The 16,715-nt window shown below is 59.0% G+C and overlaps 1 protein-coding gene across 2 annotated transcripts in view; it reads right to left on the bottom strand.

Moving 5' to 3' along the window:
* RASA3 (RAS p21 protein activator 3) overlaps window positions 1-16,715 on the bottom strand; it is a 139,121-nt gene that overhangs the window by 39,946 nt on the left and 82,460 nt on the right. For both annotated transcript variants that reach the window (XM_064361817.1, XM_064361818.1), the window contains exons 5-8: window positions 10,303-10,379; window positions 9,515-9,595; window positions 9,059-9,131; window positions 6,568-6,644 (exon numbers count right to left, since the gene is read on the bottom strand). In XM_064361817.1, the coding sequence (XP_064217887.1) occupies window positions 6,568-6,644; window positions 9,059-9,131; window positions 9,515-9,595; window positions 10,303-10,379 (308 nt within the window). The remainder of the gene's footprint in view (window positions 1-6,567; window positions 6,645-9,058; window positions 9,132-9,514; window positions 9,596-10,302; window positions 10,380-16,715) is intronic.

The following is a 16,715-nucleotide window of genomic DNA, read 5'->3' as shown; positions in this document are numbered from 1 at the left end:
CAGACCCAGGCTGTTAGATCGGAGGAAGCTACATGATCCCAGGCTCTACGGCAGGAGGGAGTACATGGCTGCTACCGCTCTTGGCTCCGGCACCATCTGTTCCCTTTGCCCACAGCAGACCCAGCACAAGCAGCCTGTGCATGACAGGCAAGCGAGACCACCAGGGCCCTGTGGCGTGTGCCTCTAGTGCCACTCCAGCATGTGGCCTGGCAGCCTCCAACTGCAGGGAATGATGGAGAAATTGGGTATAGAGAGGGCGGTGCCTGTGAAGGACGGGCCGCCAGACACCACAGCCAGGGGCTCCCTGCTTTCAACATGAAAACATGCCTTGAAACAAAACCCGGTGATTGTGAAGCCCCTGGCCCTGCATGTAGAATCCTGTCTCCACTGACTGCTCATGACCTGGGACACGAAGTGGATTCAGGGGCTGTGCACACCACAGCAGGGAGAACTGTGGCTGGGCCACCCATGGCCATGAACCACAGCACAGTCCCCGAATCTCCAGGATCAGCCCAGGACCAGCACTGTGGAGCCTCTGCTAACGTCTAACCCTAACCCACGGGAGGCGGATCTGACCATCCACGTCAGGGACATTCCTACAGTTCAGGACCTGACCCACGGGAGGTGGATCTGACCCACCACATTGGGGACATTCTGACCCTGTCCCATGGGAGAACCTACAGTTCTCAACCACAGCACCAGGCCTCCCGACAGCCACAGGGCCTGAGCCACACACTGGCTCCAAGTGTCCCATTACCCTGAGCTTCTGGAGTCAGGGTCCCCCGGGGGCGGTGCCAGTCCCTGTGAGGGAGGTGTGACCAGGAATTGATGGCCAGCATATTCTCCAAAATACCTAAAGAAAGCAGGTGCATTGCAGGCTCAGGGACAACCCAGGTTCGGGAACATCCCAGGATTGGGAGCATCCCAGGCTCGGGAACATGCCAGGCTCGGGAATATCCCAGGCTCAGGGGCATCCCAGGCTCGGGGAACATCCCAGGCTCGGGGGCATCCCAAGCTCAGTGACATCACAGGATTGGGGGCATCCCAGGCTCGGGGGCATCTCAGGCTCAGGGACATCCCAGGCTCGGGGAACATCCCAGGCTTGGGGGCATCCCAGGCTCGGGGAACATCCCAGGCTCGGGGGCATCCCAAGCTCAGTGACATCACAGGATTGGGGGCATCCCAGGCTCGGGGGCATCTCAGGCTCAGGGACATCCCAGGTTCGAGGTCTCAGGGTCAGCTGGGGAGGGTCAGGACAGAGCCGTTTCCTTCCTTCTCTGTCTAACACATAAAGATTTGGGGGCTTCAGGGGAGGCTCATCTGCCTCTTCATAGGGGCTGAGGGCATTCGTTGATATGGAGGGAACAGAGTTTCAGCAAGAAACAGGAGTCCAGCTTGTTTTTATTGGGAGGCGGGAACCCAGCAGGGTTCAGGAAGGGCACATTCGGGGGCCCGCCCTCCCCCGGACTCTGAATCAGCCATATTGTGGAGCTCTCTACATCCTGGGCCTGAGATCACGTCCTGACCTGCGTGAACCCACAGGTGAGTCCCCCGTTTCCCGTGGGAGGCACTGAGGAGCCAGGAAAGGGAAGCGGAGTAGGGCGCTCCACAGGCAAAGGCTGAAGACACAGGTTCTATGACCACACGCAGGAAACGTGAACCCAGGACCCCAGCGTTTCACCTGGTACAGGGTCTTTGCAGAGGCCGCCCAGCCGAGAGCCTCAGCAGTGGGTCCCGCTCTGTCAGGGCCTGGTGCTGTGCCAACGTGCCAGGCCCTGCGACCTCCGAGTGGGGACCGCACCCATGGAAGGCAGAGCTTAGAACGAGACCCTAAGAATGGCTCCGGCCCCCGTCGGTCCAGGTGGATGAAGCCTTGTGGGCCCGTGGGATATGGACCTTTGGCCTCGCCTCTTAGCGGGCATTGCAAGCTGAGTCCTAACTCCAGGTTTGCCCACCTGGTGTCTGCCTGCTCTTGTTTCAGCCACAACTTCTAACATCCTGTTGTGAAAATTACCAAGAAAACGGAAATTCATTTCTATCTATGCCCCTCTATTTAGAAATGAAAGACAGAAGAGCTGAGGAGCGTGGGGGGAACCCGCTAACGGGGAATGACAGAAGAGCTGAGGAGCGTGGGGGAAACCCGCTAACGGGGAATGACAGAAGAGCTGAGGAGCGTGGGGGAAACCCGCTAACGGGGAATGACAGAAGAGCTGAGGAGCGTGGGGGAAACCCGCTAACGGGGAATGACAGAAGAGCTGAGGAGCGTGGGGGAAACCCGCTAACGGGGAATGACAGAAGAGCTGAGGAGCGTGGGGGGAACCCGCTAACGGGGAATGACAGAAGAGCTGAGGAGCGTGGGGGAACCCGCTAACGGGGAATGACAGAAGAGCTGAGGAGCGTGGGGGGAACCCGCTAACGGGGAATGACAGAAGAGCTGAGGAGCGTGGGGGGAACCCGCTAACGGGGAATGACAGAAGAGCTGAGGAGCGTGGGGGGAACCCGCTAACGGGGAATGACAGAAGAGCTGAGGAGCGTGGGGGGAACCCGCTAACGGGGAATGACAGAAGAGCTGAGGAGCGTGGGGGGAACCCGCTAACGGGGAATGACAGAAGAGCTGAGGAGCGTGGGGGGAACCCGCTAACGGGGAATGACAGAAGAGCTGAGGAGCGTGGGGGGAACCCGCTAACGGGGAATGACAGAAGAGCTGAGGAGCGTGGGGGGAACCCGCTAACGGGGAATGACAGAAGAGCTGAGGAGCGTGGGGGAACCCGCTAACGGGGAATGACAGAAGAGCTGAGGAGCGTGGGGGGAACCCGCTAACGGGGAATGACAGAAGAGCTGAGGAGCGTGGGGGGACCCGCTAACGGGGAATGACAGAAGAGCTGAGGAGCGTGGGGGGAACCCGCTAACGGGGAATGACAGAAGAGCTGAGGAGCGTGGGGGGAACCCGCTAACGGGGAATGGAAGAAGAGCTGAGGAGCGTGGGGGAACCCGCTAACGGGGAATGACAGAAGAGCTGAGGAGCGTGGGGGGAACCCGCTAACGGGGAATGACAGAAGAGCTGAGGAGCGTGAGGGGAACCCGCTAACGGGGAATGACAGAAGAGCTGAGGAGCGTGGGGGGAACCCGCTAACGGGGAATGACAGAAGAGCTGAGGAGCGTGGGGGGAACCCGCTAACGGGGAATGACAGAAGAGCTGAGGAGCGTGGGGGGAACCCGCTAACGGGGAATGACAGAAGAGCTGAGGAGCGTGGGGGGAACCCGCTAACGGGGAATGACAGAAGAGCTGAGGAGCATGGGGGGAACCCGCTAACGGGGAATGACAGAAGAGCTGAGGAGCGTGGGGGGAACCCGCTAACGGGGAATGGAAGAAGAGCTGAGGAGCGTGGGGGAACCCGCTAACGGGGAATGACAGAAGAGCTGAGGAGCGTGGGGGAAACCCGCTAACGGGGAATGGAAGAAGAGCTGAGGAGCGTGGGGGAACCCGCTAACGGGGAATGACAGAAGAGCTGAGGAGCGTGGGGGAAACCCGCTAACGGGGAATGGAAGAAGAGCTGAGGAGCGTGGGGGAAACCCGCTAACGGGGAATGGAAGAAGAGCTGAGGAGCGTGGGGGAACCCGCTAACGGGGAATGACAGAAGAGCTGAGGAGCGTGGGGGAACCCGCTAACGGGGAATGACAGAAGAGCTGAGGAGCGTGGGGGAACCCGCTAACGGGGAATGACAGAAGAGCTGAGGAGCGTGGGGGGAACCCGCTAACGGGGAATGACAGAAGAGCTGAGGAGCGTGGGGGGAACCCGCTAACGGGGAATGACAGAAGAGCTGAGGAGCGTGGGGGGAACCCGCTAACGGGGAATGACAGAAGAGCTGAGGAGCGTGGGGGGAACCCGCTAACGGGGAATGACAGAAGAGCTGAGGAGCGTGGGGGAACCCGCTAACGGGGAATGACAGAAGAGCTGAGGAGCGTGGGGGGAACCCGCTAACGGGGAATGACAGAAGAGCTGAGGAGCATGGGGGGAACCCGCTAACGGGGAATGACAGAAGAGCTGAGGAGCGTGGGGGGAACCCGCTAACGGGGAATGACAGAAGAGCTGAGGAGCGTGGGGGAAACCCGCTAACGGGGAATGGAAGAAGAGCTGAGGAGCGTGGGGGAACCCGCTAACGGGGAATGACAGAAGAGCTGAGGAGCATGGGGGGAACCCGCTAACGGGGAATGGAAGAAGAGCTGAGGAGCGTGGGGGAAACCCGCTAACGGGGAATGGAAGAAGAGCTGAGGAGCGTGGGGGAACCCGCTAACGGGGAATGACAGAAGAGCTGAGGAGCGTGGGGGAAACCCGATAACGGGGAATGACAGAAGAGCTGAGGAGCGTGGGGGAACCCGCTAACGGGGAATGACAGAAGAGCTGAGGAGCGTGGGGGGAACCCGCTAACGGGGAATGACAGAAGAGCTGAGGAGCGTGGGGGGAACCCGCTAACGGGGAATGACAGAAGAGCTGAGGAGCATGGGGGGAACCCGCTAACGGGGAATGACAGAAGAGCTGAGGAGCGTGGGGGGAACCCGCTAACGGGGAATGACAGAAGAGCTGAGGAGCGTGGGGGGAACCCGCTAACGGGGAATGACAGAAGAGCTGAGGAGCGTGGGGGAACCCGCTAACGGGGAATGACAGAAGAGCTGAGGAGCGTGGGGGGAACCCGCTAACGGGGAATGACAGAAGAGCTGAGGAGCATGGGGGGAACCCGCTAACGGGGAATGACAGAAGAGCTGAGGAGCGTGGGGGGAACCCGCTAACGGGGAATGGAAGAAGAGCTGAGGAGCGTGGGGGAACCCGCTAACGGGGAATGGAAGAAGAGCTGAGGAGCGTGGGGGAAACCCGCTAACGGGGAATGGAAGAAGAGCTGAGGAGCGTGGGGGAACCCGCTAACGGGGAATGACAGAAGAGCTGAGGAGCGTGGGCGAAACCCGCTAACGGGGAATGGAAGAAGAGCTGAGGAGCGTGGGGGGAACCCGCTAACGGGGAATGGAAGAAGAGCTGAGGAGCGTGGGGGGAACCCGCTAACGGGGAATGACAGAAGAGCTGAGGAGCGTGGGGGGAACCCGCTAACGGGGAATGACAGAAGAGCTGAGGAGCGTGGGGGAAACCCGCTAACGGGGAATGACAGAAGAGCTGAGGAGCGTGGGGGAAACCCGCTAACGGGGAATGGAAGAAGAGCTGAGGAGCGTGGGGGGAACCCGCTAACGGGGAATGACAGAAGAGCTGAGGAGCGTGGGGGGAACCCGCTAACGGGGAATGACAGAAGAGCTGAGGAGCGTGGGGGAACCCGCTAACGGGGAATGGAAGAAGAGCTGAGGAGCGTGGGGGAAACCCGCTAACGGGGAATGACAGAAGAGCTGAGGAGCGTGGGGGGAACCCGCTAACGGGGAATGACAGAAGAGCTGAGGAGCGTGGGGGAAACCCGCTAACGGGGAATGGAAGAAGAGCTGAGGAGCGTGGGGGGAACCCGCTAACGGGGAATGACAGAAGAGCTGAGGAGCGTGGGGGAACCCGCTAACGGGGAATGACAGAAGAGCTGAGGAGCGTGGGGGGAACCCGCTAACGGGGAATGACAGAAGAGCTGAGGAGCGTGGGGGAACCCGCTAACGGGGAATGGAAGAAGAGCTGAGGAGCGTGGGGGAAACCCGCTAACGGGGAATGACAGAAGAGCTGAGGAGCGTGGGGGGAACCCGCTAACGGGGAATGGAAGAAGAGCTGAGGAGCGTGGGGGAAACCCGCTAACGGGGAATGACAGAAGAGCTGAGGAGCGTGGGGGGAACCCGCTAACGGGGAATGACAGAAGAGCTGAGGAGCGTGGGGGGAACCCGCTAACGGGGAATGACAGAAGAGCTGAGGAGCGTGGGGGAAACCCGCTAACGGGGAATGACAGAAGAGCTGAGGAGCGTGGGGGGAACCCGCTAACGGGGAATGACAGAAGAGCTGAGGAGCGTGGGGGGAACCCGCTAACGGGGAATGACAGAAGAGCTGAGGAGCGTGGGGGGAACCCGCTAACGGGGAATGACAGAAGAGCTGAGGAGCGTGGGGGAAACCCGCTAACGGGGAATGACAGAAGAGCTGAGGAGCGTGGGGGGAACCCGCTAACGGGGAATGACAGAAGAGCTGAGGAGCGTGGGGGGAACCCGCTAACGGGGAATGACAGAAGAGCTGAGGAGCGTGGGGGAACCCGCTAACGGGGAATGACAGAAGAGCTGAGGAGCGTGGGGGAACCCGCTAACGGGGAATGGAAGAAGAGCTGAGGAGCGTGGGGGGAACCCGCTAACGGGGAATGGAAGAAGAGCTGAGGAGCGTGGGTGGAACCCGCTAACGGGGAATGACAGAAGAGCTGAGGAGCGTGGGGGGAACCCGCTAACGGGGAATGACAGAAGAGCTGAGGAGCGTGGGGGAACCCGCTAACGGGGAATGGAAGAAGAGCTGAGGAGTGTGGGGGAAACCCGCTAACGGGGAATGACAGAAGAGCTGAGGAGCGTGGGGGGAACCCGCTAACGGGGAATGCAGAGCCAGGTTTTCTCACTCACCTGATTTCAAGCTTGTCCACATCTTCCTCCTCAAAGTCAAAGTGGGACTTCTTGCTGTAGCTACAGGGTCGGGTCACCTGGAGCCAGAGAGAGCGAGAAAGTGCTGAGACCGCGCTTCGTCAGGCAGGGGGATCTCCACGCGGACCCAGGCCCCCAGCTGCCTAACCTCTGCGCTCACCCACGCGCCACTCAAGGCACACAACCGGGAAGGCACCAGGCGTGATTTGGGATTCAGGCCTGGCTTCCTGAGCGCCAGCATCTCCCACTCACAGTGCCCCTAGGGAGCACCTGCCCGAAGCTGTTTACAGCCACGGCCGGACCCTCCAAGCAGCTGCTGATGGGTGCCGGGCTCTGGGGACCTAAAAGCCCCTTGCCGGCGTCTGCTCTGGGCTCTCCACCCTCCACCATGGAGACAAAGCCAGAGCTGCCCTTCCACGGCCCCACTTTCTGGTTCCATTTTCCCGGAGGAAGTGAAAAGCGTGAGTCCTGCAGTGCCTGAACCCAGCCAGCCCCCAACAGACCCCAGCACTCTGGGAAGGTGAAGACGCTGCTGCCTTCCTCCTGGTGCCTCAGCACCATGGGTCCCTTAGAACAGAAAGGGAGTGGAGGCATGAAAAGGGTCGATGCTCCGAGACACCTCGCCAGCCAGCAGGGCCCATGCAGCCAAGCAGGAGGCCTCCTCACAGGCTGGCTACCATCTCGAGTTCCAATTTAAACACCACCAGCCACGGACCAGGCCACCCGTGTTTACGAGGAGGGCTCTCTCCTGCCCGGCCTCCCTCCCTGCCCGGCCTCCCTCCCTGACCGGCCTCCCTCCCTGCCTGGCCTCACTCCCTGCTCCGCCTTCTCCAGGGCTCAGCGGGGATGTGGGCTCAGGAGCTCTCAGCTCGAAGTTCTGATGCAGGGTTTCACAGCAAAATCATGTTGCTAAGACTGCCTAAGCTCTGCGCTTGCACTTCCTGATTGGTGATCCGAGATGAAGACCACGGAGAGGTAGCGCTCTGCTTTGGCTGAGGGCTTCAGACGCCTCCTCCTTCCTGACCTGTACACTGCTGTCCTCAAATCTGCTTTCCCCCAACTTCCCGATCTCATAAAGGTGGAGGTGATGCCTCCTCCCCAAGGGGGGAGCTGCCGCCTGGAACTCGGTCCGTGCTGCAGGCATCCTGCCCCTCCAACAGGGCCACCCTGCCTCCCTTGCTCCAGCAAAACCATCTTCTCCGCCTATCAGTGAGGGCTTCCGTCTGACAGAAAACAGAGCCCACCTCCAAACCCCTCCTCACGACGGCCCCAAAAGCCTGGCCCCAGCTTCGGACACCAAGTTCCCACCTCTGCCTGTGGGACCCGTTGGAGCCCCTTTCTCCTATGGTCCCCCAGAGCTGCATGCTTGTGACCCCCACTCAGCCTTCATGGCTCTGGGGAGCCTGCCCGACTCCGCAGGCCTGACTGGCCACGTTCCTGCCACAGAGGCCTCATCCATCCTCACAGCTCCAAGGCCCGTGCACAGGAATGTTTGTGGATGAGAAAAGCATCTGCCTAAAAGCCCTGCACACAGCGGCCCCCAAACCACGCGGCCACACGCAGATCCCTACTCCACAAGGAACAGCCCTGTACACAGCCGTCCCAAAACCATGCCGGCCACACGCAGGTCTCTACTCCACAAGGAACAGCCCTGTACACAGCAGCCCCCAAACCACGCGGCCACACGCAGATCCCTACTCCACAAGGAACAGCCCTGTACACAGCCGTCCCAAAATGATGCCGGCCACACAGCAGGTCCCTACTCCACAAGGAACAGCCCTGTACACAGCCGTCCCAAAACCATGCCGGCCACACGCAGGTCCCCACTCCACATGAGGTTCAGCCGTCCGGAAACCATGCCGGCCACACGCAGGTCACCACTCCACAAGGAACAGCCCTGTACACAGCCGTCCCAAAACCATGCCGGCCACACGCAGGTCCCCACTCCACATGAGGTTCAGCCGTCCGGAAACCATGCCGGCCACATGCAGGTCACCACTCCACGAGGTGGGGACGTCCCAAAACCGCATGGTGGGTCCTGCTGCACCAGGGGCAGCTCTCGCACCGTCCTTTTCACAGATTTTGGTGCTTCACGTTCTGAGAGGATCTCTGGGTCCGAATCCTTTGCCCCCTTTGCTTTGAAACCTTGCCTATTTCCACTGGAACAAGCCTTCTGCCCACTCAGGGACGCTTGGGCAGAGCAGGCAAAAACACAGCAGAAAACCCCGAAGTCCTGGTAATTTGTCATCTTTTAACTCAAATCTGGGCCAGTCTGGGAGACAAGGAAAGGCTTTTCTCTCTCGGGAGGCGGGGGAAGGTCCTGGGGGCCGTGGGTCCAATCCCCAGGGCCAGCCCACTAGGGATCGGAAGGAACTTCCAGAGGGCAGAGACTGAGATGGTTCTGATCCAGACTTTCTGGCAACGTGTCTCAGGCGCAGAGCATCCACTTGACATTCACCCCTAAGACACCAACCTCAAAATAAAACACTTCGTCGAACTGGGGGTTGTTGGTCTTCCTCTTCACTCTCGTCTTCTTCGCTTCCGATCTGTTATGGAGAGAAAGGACTGGGATTAAAGCGACGCTCTGATTCCAAGTCTCTCAGCTGCAAAACTGAGCTCTCAAATGCACAAGTCACTTATCGCCTTTATTTATTTTGTAAATATTTCTGTTTGTCTCCAGCTCCAGATGGTATGCAAATGAGGAACACTGACTGAGCCAAAAATACCCAGCGTGACGAGCACGACGGGTTCGTTTTCTACAAAGCAGCTTTGGAGCAATAAAGAAGACAAAGGAAGTAAACGTTACATGTTCTACCTCAAAGTGCATCCTCCTGCCTCCTCCCAAACGAGGCAGCGGCCTCGTGACGTCAGAGCCAGCCCCCGGCCCCCCAGGACCGGAACAGAAACCCTGAGGCGTGAGGAAACTTGCCTGAAGGGCCCCGCCAGCGTCACGGTGGCGTAAGGGTCACACTGCCCGTTCACGATGGGGAGGCCCCGGCACTCCACGATGCTGCGGAAAGAAGCAGAGGCAGGTCAGGAGGGGCAGGGACGCCCCAGACAAACGGTGAGACAGCTCCGGGTCGCGCAAGAGGCTGAGTTCAAGCCATGAGATGCAGTTTCCTCACTGGAAGGCAGGGAGGGCCACGCCGGCCACTCTGCTTCGGTGTGACACTGAATGATGCTGCCCATTTCCAAAACGCCAAAAAACCACCTCTAAGGTGACCATGGGCTTTAGCGAGGACTCCGAGAGTGTGTGACAGGACCTCTAAAACAGCATCACCCTGGAGACCGGCACCTCTAAAGCAGCGTCACCCTGGGGACCGGCACCTCTAGAGCAGCGTCACCCTGGGGACCGGCACCTCTAAAGCAGCGTCACCCTGGGGACCGGCACCTCTAAAGCAGCATCACCCTGGGGACCGGCACCTCTAAAGCAGCGTGAGCCTGGGGACCGGCACCTCTAAAGCAGCGTGACCCTGGGGACCGGCACCTCTAAAGCAGCGTGACCCTGGGGACCAGCACCTCTAAAGCAGCGTGACCCTGGGGACCGGCACCTCTAAAGCAGCGTCACCCTGGGGACCAGCACGTCTAAAACAGTGTCATCCTGGGGAGCCACCAGTTCTGTAAATTTTCATGCATTTGTTTGAAGATCCTGCGTGCTCCACAGGAAGTCAGATGTGCCACTTGCTAAGCTCATTCTCTGGTGAGGACGTGTCTTACCGTGTGGCGAGCTTGTGGCAGACGACCCCAGTGTCTGTGATGACCTCACTCAGCCGCAGCTCCAGGTGGACTTTGCCCTGCAAGGCACGGGACAGGGTGTCAGGGGCTGTGCAGTCCAGAGAACGCCCAGAAGGCAAGGGTAGCAGGTGGCTCTGCCCTTCCCCCACCGAGGGCACATCCAGCCCCTTGCTCCACCCCCTGGGATGCAATCTCCAGGCTGTGGCCTTCTTCCAGGAGAGCTGACCGCCTGACCACTCGGCCCTATGTGGCTGCCTGGGCTCCCGGCTCTAGGCTGAAAGCAGGCCACTGCCTCAGAACTGAGGGGTCCAATCGTGTGAGAGATGGTCATTCAGTGAAGCTGCCCAAATGCACTGGCACCGCAGGCTGCTTCTGCGTGTCTGTCGGGGCAAGGCAGAGGGAAGCACAGCCCTCTCCCTCTGTGAATGTAGGCCACCACCTGCCTTTACATTCCCTCTGCAAGACTGAAGGAGGCCCGCAGCAACCTCAGAGAGCTCACGCAGAGAGCAAGGCTCACGGGGGCTCCCAGCAGAGCAGACAGCAAGGCCACCCTGCAGGTCCACCTGTCTCTATACAGATCCGTCTGTCTCTGTGTGCCACTGTGTGTGCAGTTGTGTGTGCCCATCTGTGCGTGCCACTGTGTGTGCATGCCTGTGTGTGCCACTGTGTGTGTCTATCTGTGTGTGCTGCTGTGTGTGCGGCTGTGTGTGCCAGTCTGTCTGTGCATGCCGCTGTGTGTACATGTCTGTCTGTGTGCCTGTCTGTGTATCTCACTGTGTGTGCCTGTGTGCGCCGCTGTGTGTACACGTCTGTCTGTGTGCCTGTCTGTGCATGCTGCTGTGTGTGCGTGTCTGCGTGTGCCACTGTGTGTGCCTGTCTATGTGCGCAGCTGTGTGTGCCAGTCTGTGCATGCCGCTGTGTGTACATGTCTGTCTGTGTGCCGCTGTGTGTGCATATCTGTGTGTGCTGCTGTGTGTGCCTGTCTGTGTGTGCTGCTTTATGTGCATGTCTGTCTGTGTGCATGTCTGTGCATCCCACTGTGTGTGCATGTCTGTGCATAACAAGATCCGATAAGGCACCAGCCTGGACGCTACACTGGGTCCCAGGCACCGCACTCCAGCCAACCCACAGATGTGGCAAAGGGCCCAGCATCCACCGTGGCTGGGCTCCCAAAAATGCTCCTGAGAACCCACAAATGTGGCACAGGAGATAGCATCCATTGTGGCTGAGCTCCCGACGACGCTCCTGTGATCCACAGACGTGGCAAAGGGCCCCAGCGTCCACCATGGCTGAGCTCCCGACAACACTCCTGTGATCCCACAGACGTGGCAAAGGGCCCCAGCGTCCACTGTGGCTGAGCTCCCGACGACGCTCCTGTGATCCCACAGATGTGGCAAAGGGCCCCAGCGTCCACTGTGGCTGAGCTCCCGACGACGCTCCTGTGATCCCACAGACGTGGCAAAGGGCCCCAGCGTCCACCGTAGCTGAGCTCCCGACAACGCTCCTGTGATCCCACAGACGTGGCAAAGGGCCCCAGCGTCCACTGTGGCTGAGCTCCCGACGACGCTCCTGTGATCCCACAGACGTGGCAAAGGGCCCCAGCGTCCACTGTGGCTGAGCTCCCGACAACACTCCTGTGATCCCACAGACGTGGCAAAGGCCCCAGCGTCCACTGTGGCTGAGCTCCTGACGACGCTCCTGTGATCCCACAGACGTGGCAAAGGGCCCCAGCGTCCACTGTGGCTGAGCTCCTGACGACACTCCTGTGATCCCACAGACGTGGCAAAGGGCCCCAGCGTCCACTGTGGCTGAGCTCCTGACGACACTCCTGTGATCCCACAGACGTGGCAAAGGGCCCCAGCGTCCACTGTGGCTGAGCTCCTGACGACACTCCTGTGATCCCACAGACGTGGCAAAGGGCCCCAGCGTCCACTGTGGCTGAGCTCCTGACAACGCTCCTGTGATCCCACAGATGTGGCAAAGGGCCCAGCGTCCACTGTGGCTGAGCTCCTGACAACGCTCCTGTGATCCCACAGACGTGGCAAAGGGCCCCAGCGTCCACTGTGGCTGAGCTCCTGACGACACTCCTGTGATCCCACAGACGTGGCAAAGGGCCCCAGCGTCCACTGTGGCTGAGCTCCTGACGACACTCCTGTGATCCCACAGACGTGGCAAAGGGCCCCAGCGTCCACTGTGGCTGAGCTCCTGACGACACTCCTGTGATCCCACAGACGTGGCAAAGGGCCCCGGCGTCCACTGTGGCTGAGCTCCTGACGACACTCCTGTGATCCCACAGACGTGGCAAAGGGCCCCAGCGTCCACTGTGGCTGAGCTCCTGACGACACTCCTGTGATCCCACAGACGTGGCAAAGGGCCCCAGCGTCCACTGTGGCTGAGCTCCTGACGACACTCCTGTGATCCCACAGACGTGGCAAAGGGCCCCAGCGTCCACTGTGGCTGAGCTCCTGACGACACTCCTGTGATCCCACAGACGTGGCAAAGGGCCCCAGCGTCCACTGTGGCTGAGCTCCTGACGACACTCCTGTGATCCCACAGACGTGGCAAAGGGCCCCAGCGTCCACTGTGGCTGAGCTCCTGACAACGCTCCTGTGATCCCACAGATGTGGCAAAGGGCCCAGCGTCCACTGTGGCTGAGCTCCTGACAACGCTCCTGTGATCCCACAGACGTGGCAAAGGGCCCCAGCGTCCACTGTGGCTGAGCTCCTGACGACACTCCTGTGATCCCACAGACGTGGCAAAGGGCCCCAGCGTCCACTGTGGCTGAGCTCCTGACGACACTCCTGTGATCCCACAGACGTGGCAAAGGGCCCCAGCGTCCACTGTGGCTGAGCTCCTGACGACACTCCTGTGATCCCACAGACGTGGCAAAGGGCCCCAGCGTCCACTGTGGCTGAGCTCCTGACAACGCTCCTGTGATCCCACAGATGTGGCAAAGGGCCCAGCGTCCACTGTGGCTGAGCTCCTGACAACGCTCCTGTGATCCCACAGATGTAGCAAAGGCCCCAGCGTCCACTGTGGCTGAGCTCCTGACGACACTCCTGTGATCCCACAGACGTGGCAAAGGGCCCCAGCGTCCACTGTGGCTGAGCTCCTGACAACGCTCCTGTGATCCCACAGATGTGGCAAAGGGCCCAGCGTCCACTGTGGCTGAGCTCCCGACAACGCTCCTGTGATCCCACAGATGTGGCAAAGGGCCCCAGCGTCCACTGTGGCTGAGCTCCCGACGACGCTCCTGTGATCCCATAGACGTGGCAAAGGGCCCCAGCATTCACTGTGGCTGAGCTCCTGACAACGCTCCTGTGATCCCACAGACGCGGCAAAGGCCCCAGTGTCCACTGCGGCTGAGCTCCTGACGACGCATGGCTGCAGCATCACCAGGTGTCAGCCCTGGGGCCTGGGTGGGGGCTGCTGAGGGGTGTATGGAAACTCTGTACTACACTCAATTTCCCTGTGAACATAGAACTGCCCCCAAAATAGTTTATTAATTTTTAAAAAGCAGCCAGTGATCCCCGTCCATCTTTCTCAGGAAGGCCTTCCCTAGGGAGAGAGCGGCACATGGAACCAGGGCAGGGTCCCGGCCCCACCCACCGGCTGCTGTGTCCCCAGCTGAGCCGGTAGCGCCCCAGAAAGCAGCCAGGACAGAGGTGCCTCGGAGGCAGGGGCTGCTCCACGCCGGCTGCAGAGAGGAGACAAAGTCAGCGGGCAGATGAGAGGGGGATGCAGAGGCCACGGGGAAGGAAGCCCAGCCTCAGCCCTCTCCTCCTGCAACCCTGGGAAGATGTCAAAGCTGGGCCCTCGACTACAGACGGTGGCTTTGTTTGCTCAGAAAATCCTTCCAAGAAGATTGTCTGCTGTACGAACATAAAATTCCCAGAGACTGAGGGAGGCTGGAATTTCTACCCCAGTCGTTGATTTCGTGGTGCAACTGGATGGCTCCAAGGAGGAAACAGGCGTCTCTTGGGCGGACAGGACAGCAGGACTGGGGTTTGCTGTGATCTCTTGCAGGGCTGTGCTATTTTCTGGATATGCCACAGATGCACTTTGATGCCCAGTTTATGAACAGAACTCAGTGACCCCCAGGTGCCCAGATCACCATGGATCCCTTGCTGCTCAGGTGATGCCCCTGCTGGCATCTCACGCTGACATCTTCCTGCTTGGGGAAATGTCAGAGAGCATAACTCTGCATAATTAAGTGATTTAACAGACTTCCCAACTGCAACCCTTCCAGAAGGAAGCAAGAAAGGTTTAATTGTGTTTTCCCCATTTCTGTGACTCGCTGGTCTTGCCAGTGGGTTGGTTCTGAGTCACTCGCTGTTTGACACAGGACTTTTCCTGGGAATCATAGAGTGGAAAGACTCAAAGAACCACATGGCCACTCCCTGCCTTCCTGAAAATAGTTACTGTGACATCTCACGATGAAACGGCAGCTTCTGAGATTGGAGTTGCAGTTTTGTCACTGTTGTTGTTGTTTTGAGATGGAGTTTCGCTCTTGCTGCCCAGGCTGGTGTGAAATGGCATGATCTTGGTTCACCACAACTTCTGCCTTCCAAGTTCAAGCGATTTTCCTGCCTCAGTCTCCAGAGTAGCTGGGATTACAGGCACACACCACCATGCCTGGCTAATTTTGTATTTTTACAGGGTTTCTCCATGTTGGCTAGGCTGGTCTCAAACTCCCAATCTCAGGCAATCATCTGCCCATCTTGGCCTCCCAAAGTGTTGGGATTATAGGCATGAGCCACCACGCCCAGCCTGGAGTTACAGTTTTAAAGGTTGGGTGGAGGCCGGTGGGGCCGCTGCTCCCTGTCCAGCCACGTTTTCGGCAGCATCAGGGCTGACTCCATCAGTGAAATGCTCAGGCAGGCAGCACCTGCCCGGGACCAACGGGCATCAGAGAGCACTGACTCTGCCTCCTCCTATGACTCCGCCTCCTCCCAACTCCACCTCCTACCCTGACTCCGCCTCCTTCCCATCAGACAACAGCTTGCACTGGCCTTCCATAAAGTGCAAATTCCCGGGAGATGACACCACTGGGTTCAGGATCCTCACGTTCCAGATAGTGAGAGGAAGGCTTGAAGGATGCCAGGCTTGGCCACGGGCACATGAGCTGTCTTGGGCGTTAATTATGAGATTCCATCAGCTGTGAGATCAACCTGTCACATTCTTATTTACAGTGCTGTGGAGATGAAACGTCTGAATCCTGATCGTGATGGTGGTTACACAATCTACCCTGTGATGAAGTTGCAATGACTATCACGGCAGCCAAAGGCAGAAGCCCCTCGTGTCCGTGAACAGGTGGCTGGATCAACAGCACGTGCTACGTGCCACGGGTCATTCCTCAGCCTCGAAGGAAGGAGGTTCCGAGACCACACGGGCAACCTGGAAGACGTCATCCAGCCTCAGAAAGACCAGCAGGACAGAGCTCACTCCAATTAGCACAAGGAGTGACCAGCATCCGAGACAGAGTGCGATGGGGCTGCCAGGCTGGGAGAGGGGGACGGGAGCATGTGAATAAATCTCTAGCCAGGGGACAGAGGGAACAGAGGGTCAGTTTTGCAAGGTGAAAGGAGTTCTGGAGGTGGGTGGTGGTGGTGGTTGCACAATATTATCGATATACTTAATACTACGCTGCTGAATTGGACATTAAATGGTTAAAATGGTAAATTTCGTGATGTCTATATTTTAGCCCATAAAAAACTGGAAAAAATAGCATAGACTATACACACAGAGACACACACAGAGGAACATGTGCCTGTGAGCAGATGAAATCTGAGTAACGTCCGTGGACTGCACACGCGTCCGTGCCCCGGCTGATGTTGTGCCGGCTACGTACAGTGGTGCCGGGAAGCGGGAGAAGGGAGCACAGCCTCTGTTTTCAGTGCGGGGGCGGGGATCTGCCCCTCGCCATTCCTGTGTACTGTTTTTGCACCTTCCTATAAATCTATAACCATTTCAAAATTAAATCAGTAAAAAAAAAAGCAAGAAAGAGGAAAAGCTACAGTTTCCCATAAAAACAAACTCACAAAACCAAACTTGAATCCGAGGAAAAGGACGAGGCCGCGCTCTGCCTGCTGCTCAGAGGCCTCGTGACAGAGACCTCACTGAAGTGCAGGCAGGAGCGGCCCAGTCACCAAGCCCCGTCTCCTGGGCGGCGTGTAGGAAATCCGCCTTTCTGCTGGGAGGCTGAGGTCTAAGGAGCAGGGCACTGGGGCCCTTGTGCTCCGGGGCTGCAAGGACAGTCGCTAGTTCTGCCAGTAATCGCAGTCCTTCACTTTCCACAGCACGTGTGGCTCCCCAGCCAGCACTCTCCTGGGAGGCAGAGTTAATTAAATGTGGAGCACAATTAGGACACAGTCCCTTGGGGCAGGGCCATCACT

Source organism: Aotus nancymaae, unplaced genomic scaffold (assembly GCF_030222135.1).
Source record: "Aotus nancymaae isolate 86718 unplaced genomic scaffold, 86718_ANA_hifiasm-v0.15.2.pri h1tg000044l, whole genome shotgun sequence".
NCBI lineage: Eukaryota > Metazoa > Chordata > Mammalia > Primates > Aotidae > Aotus > Aotus nancymaae.
Note: the sequence above shows the minus strand (reverse complement) of the source record. Positions and strands in the feature narration are given on the sequence as shown.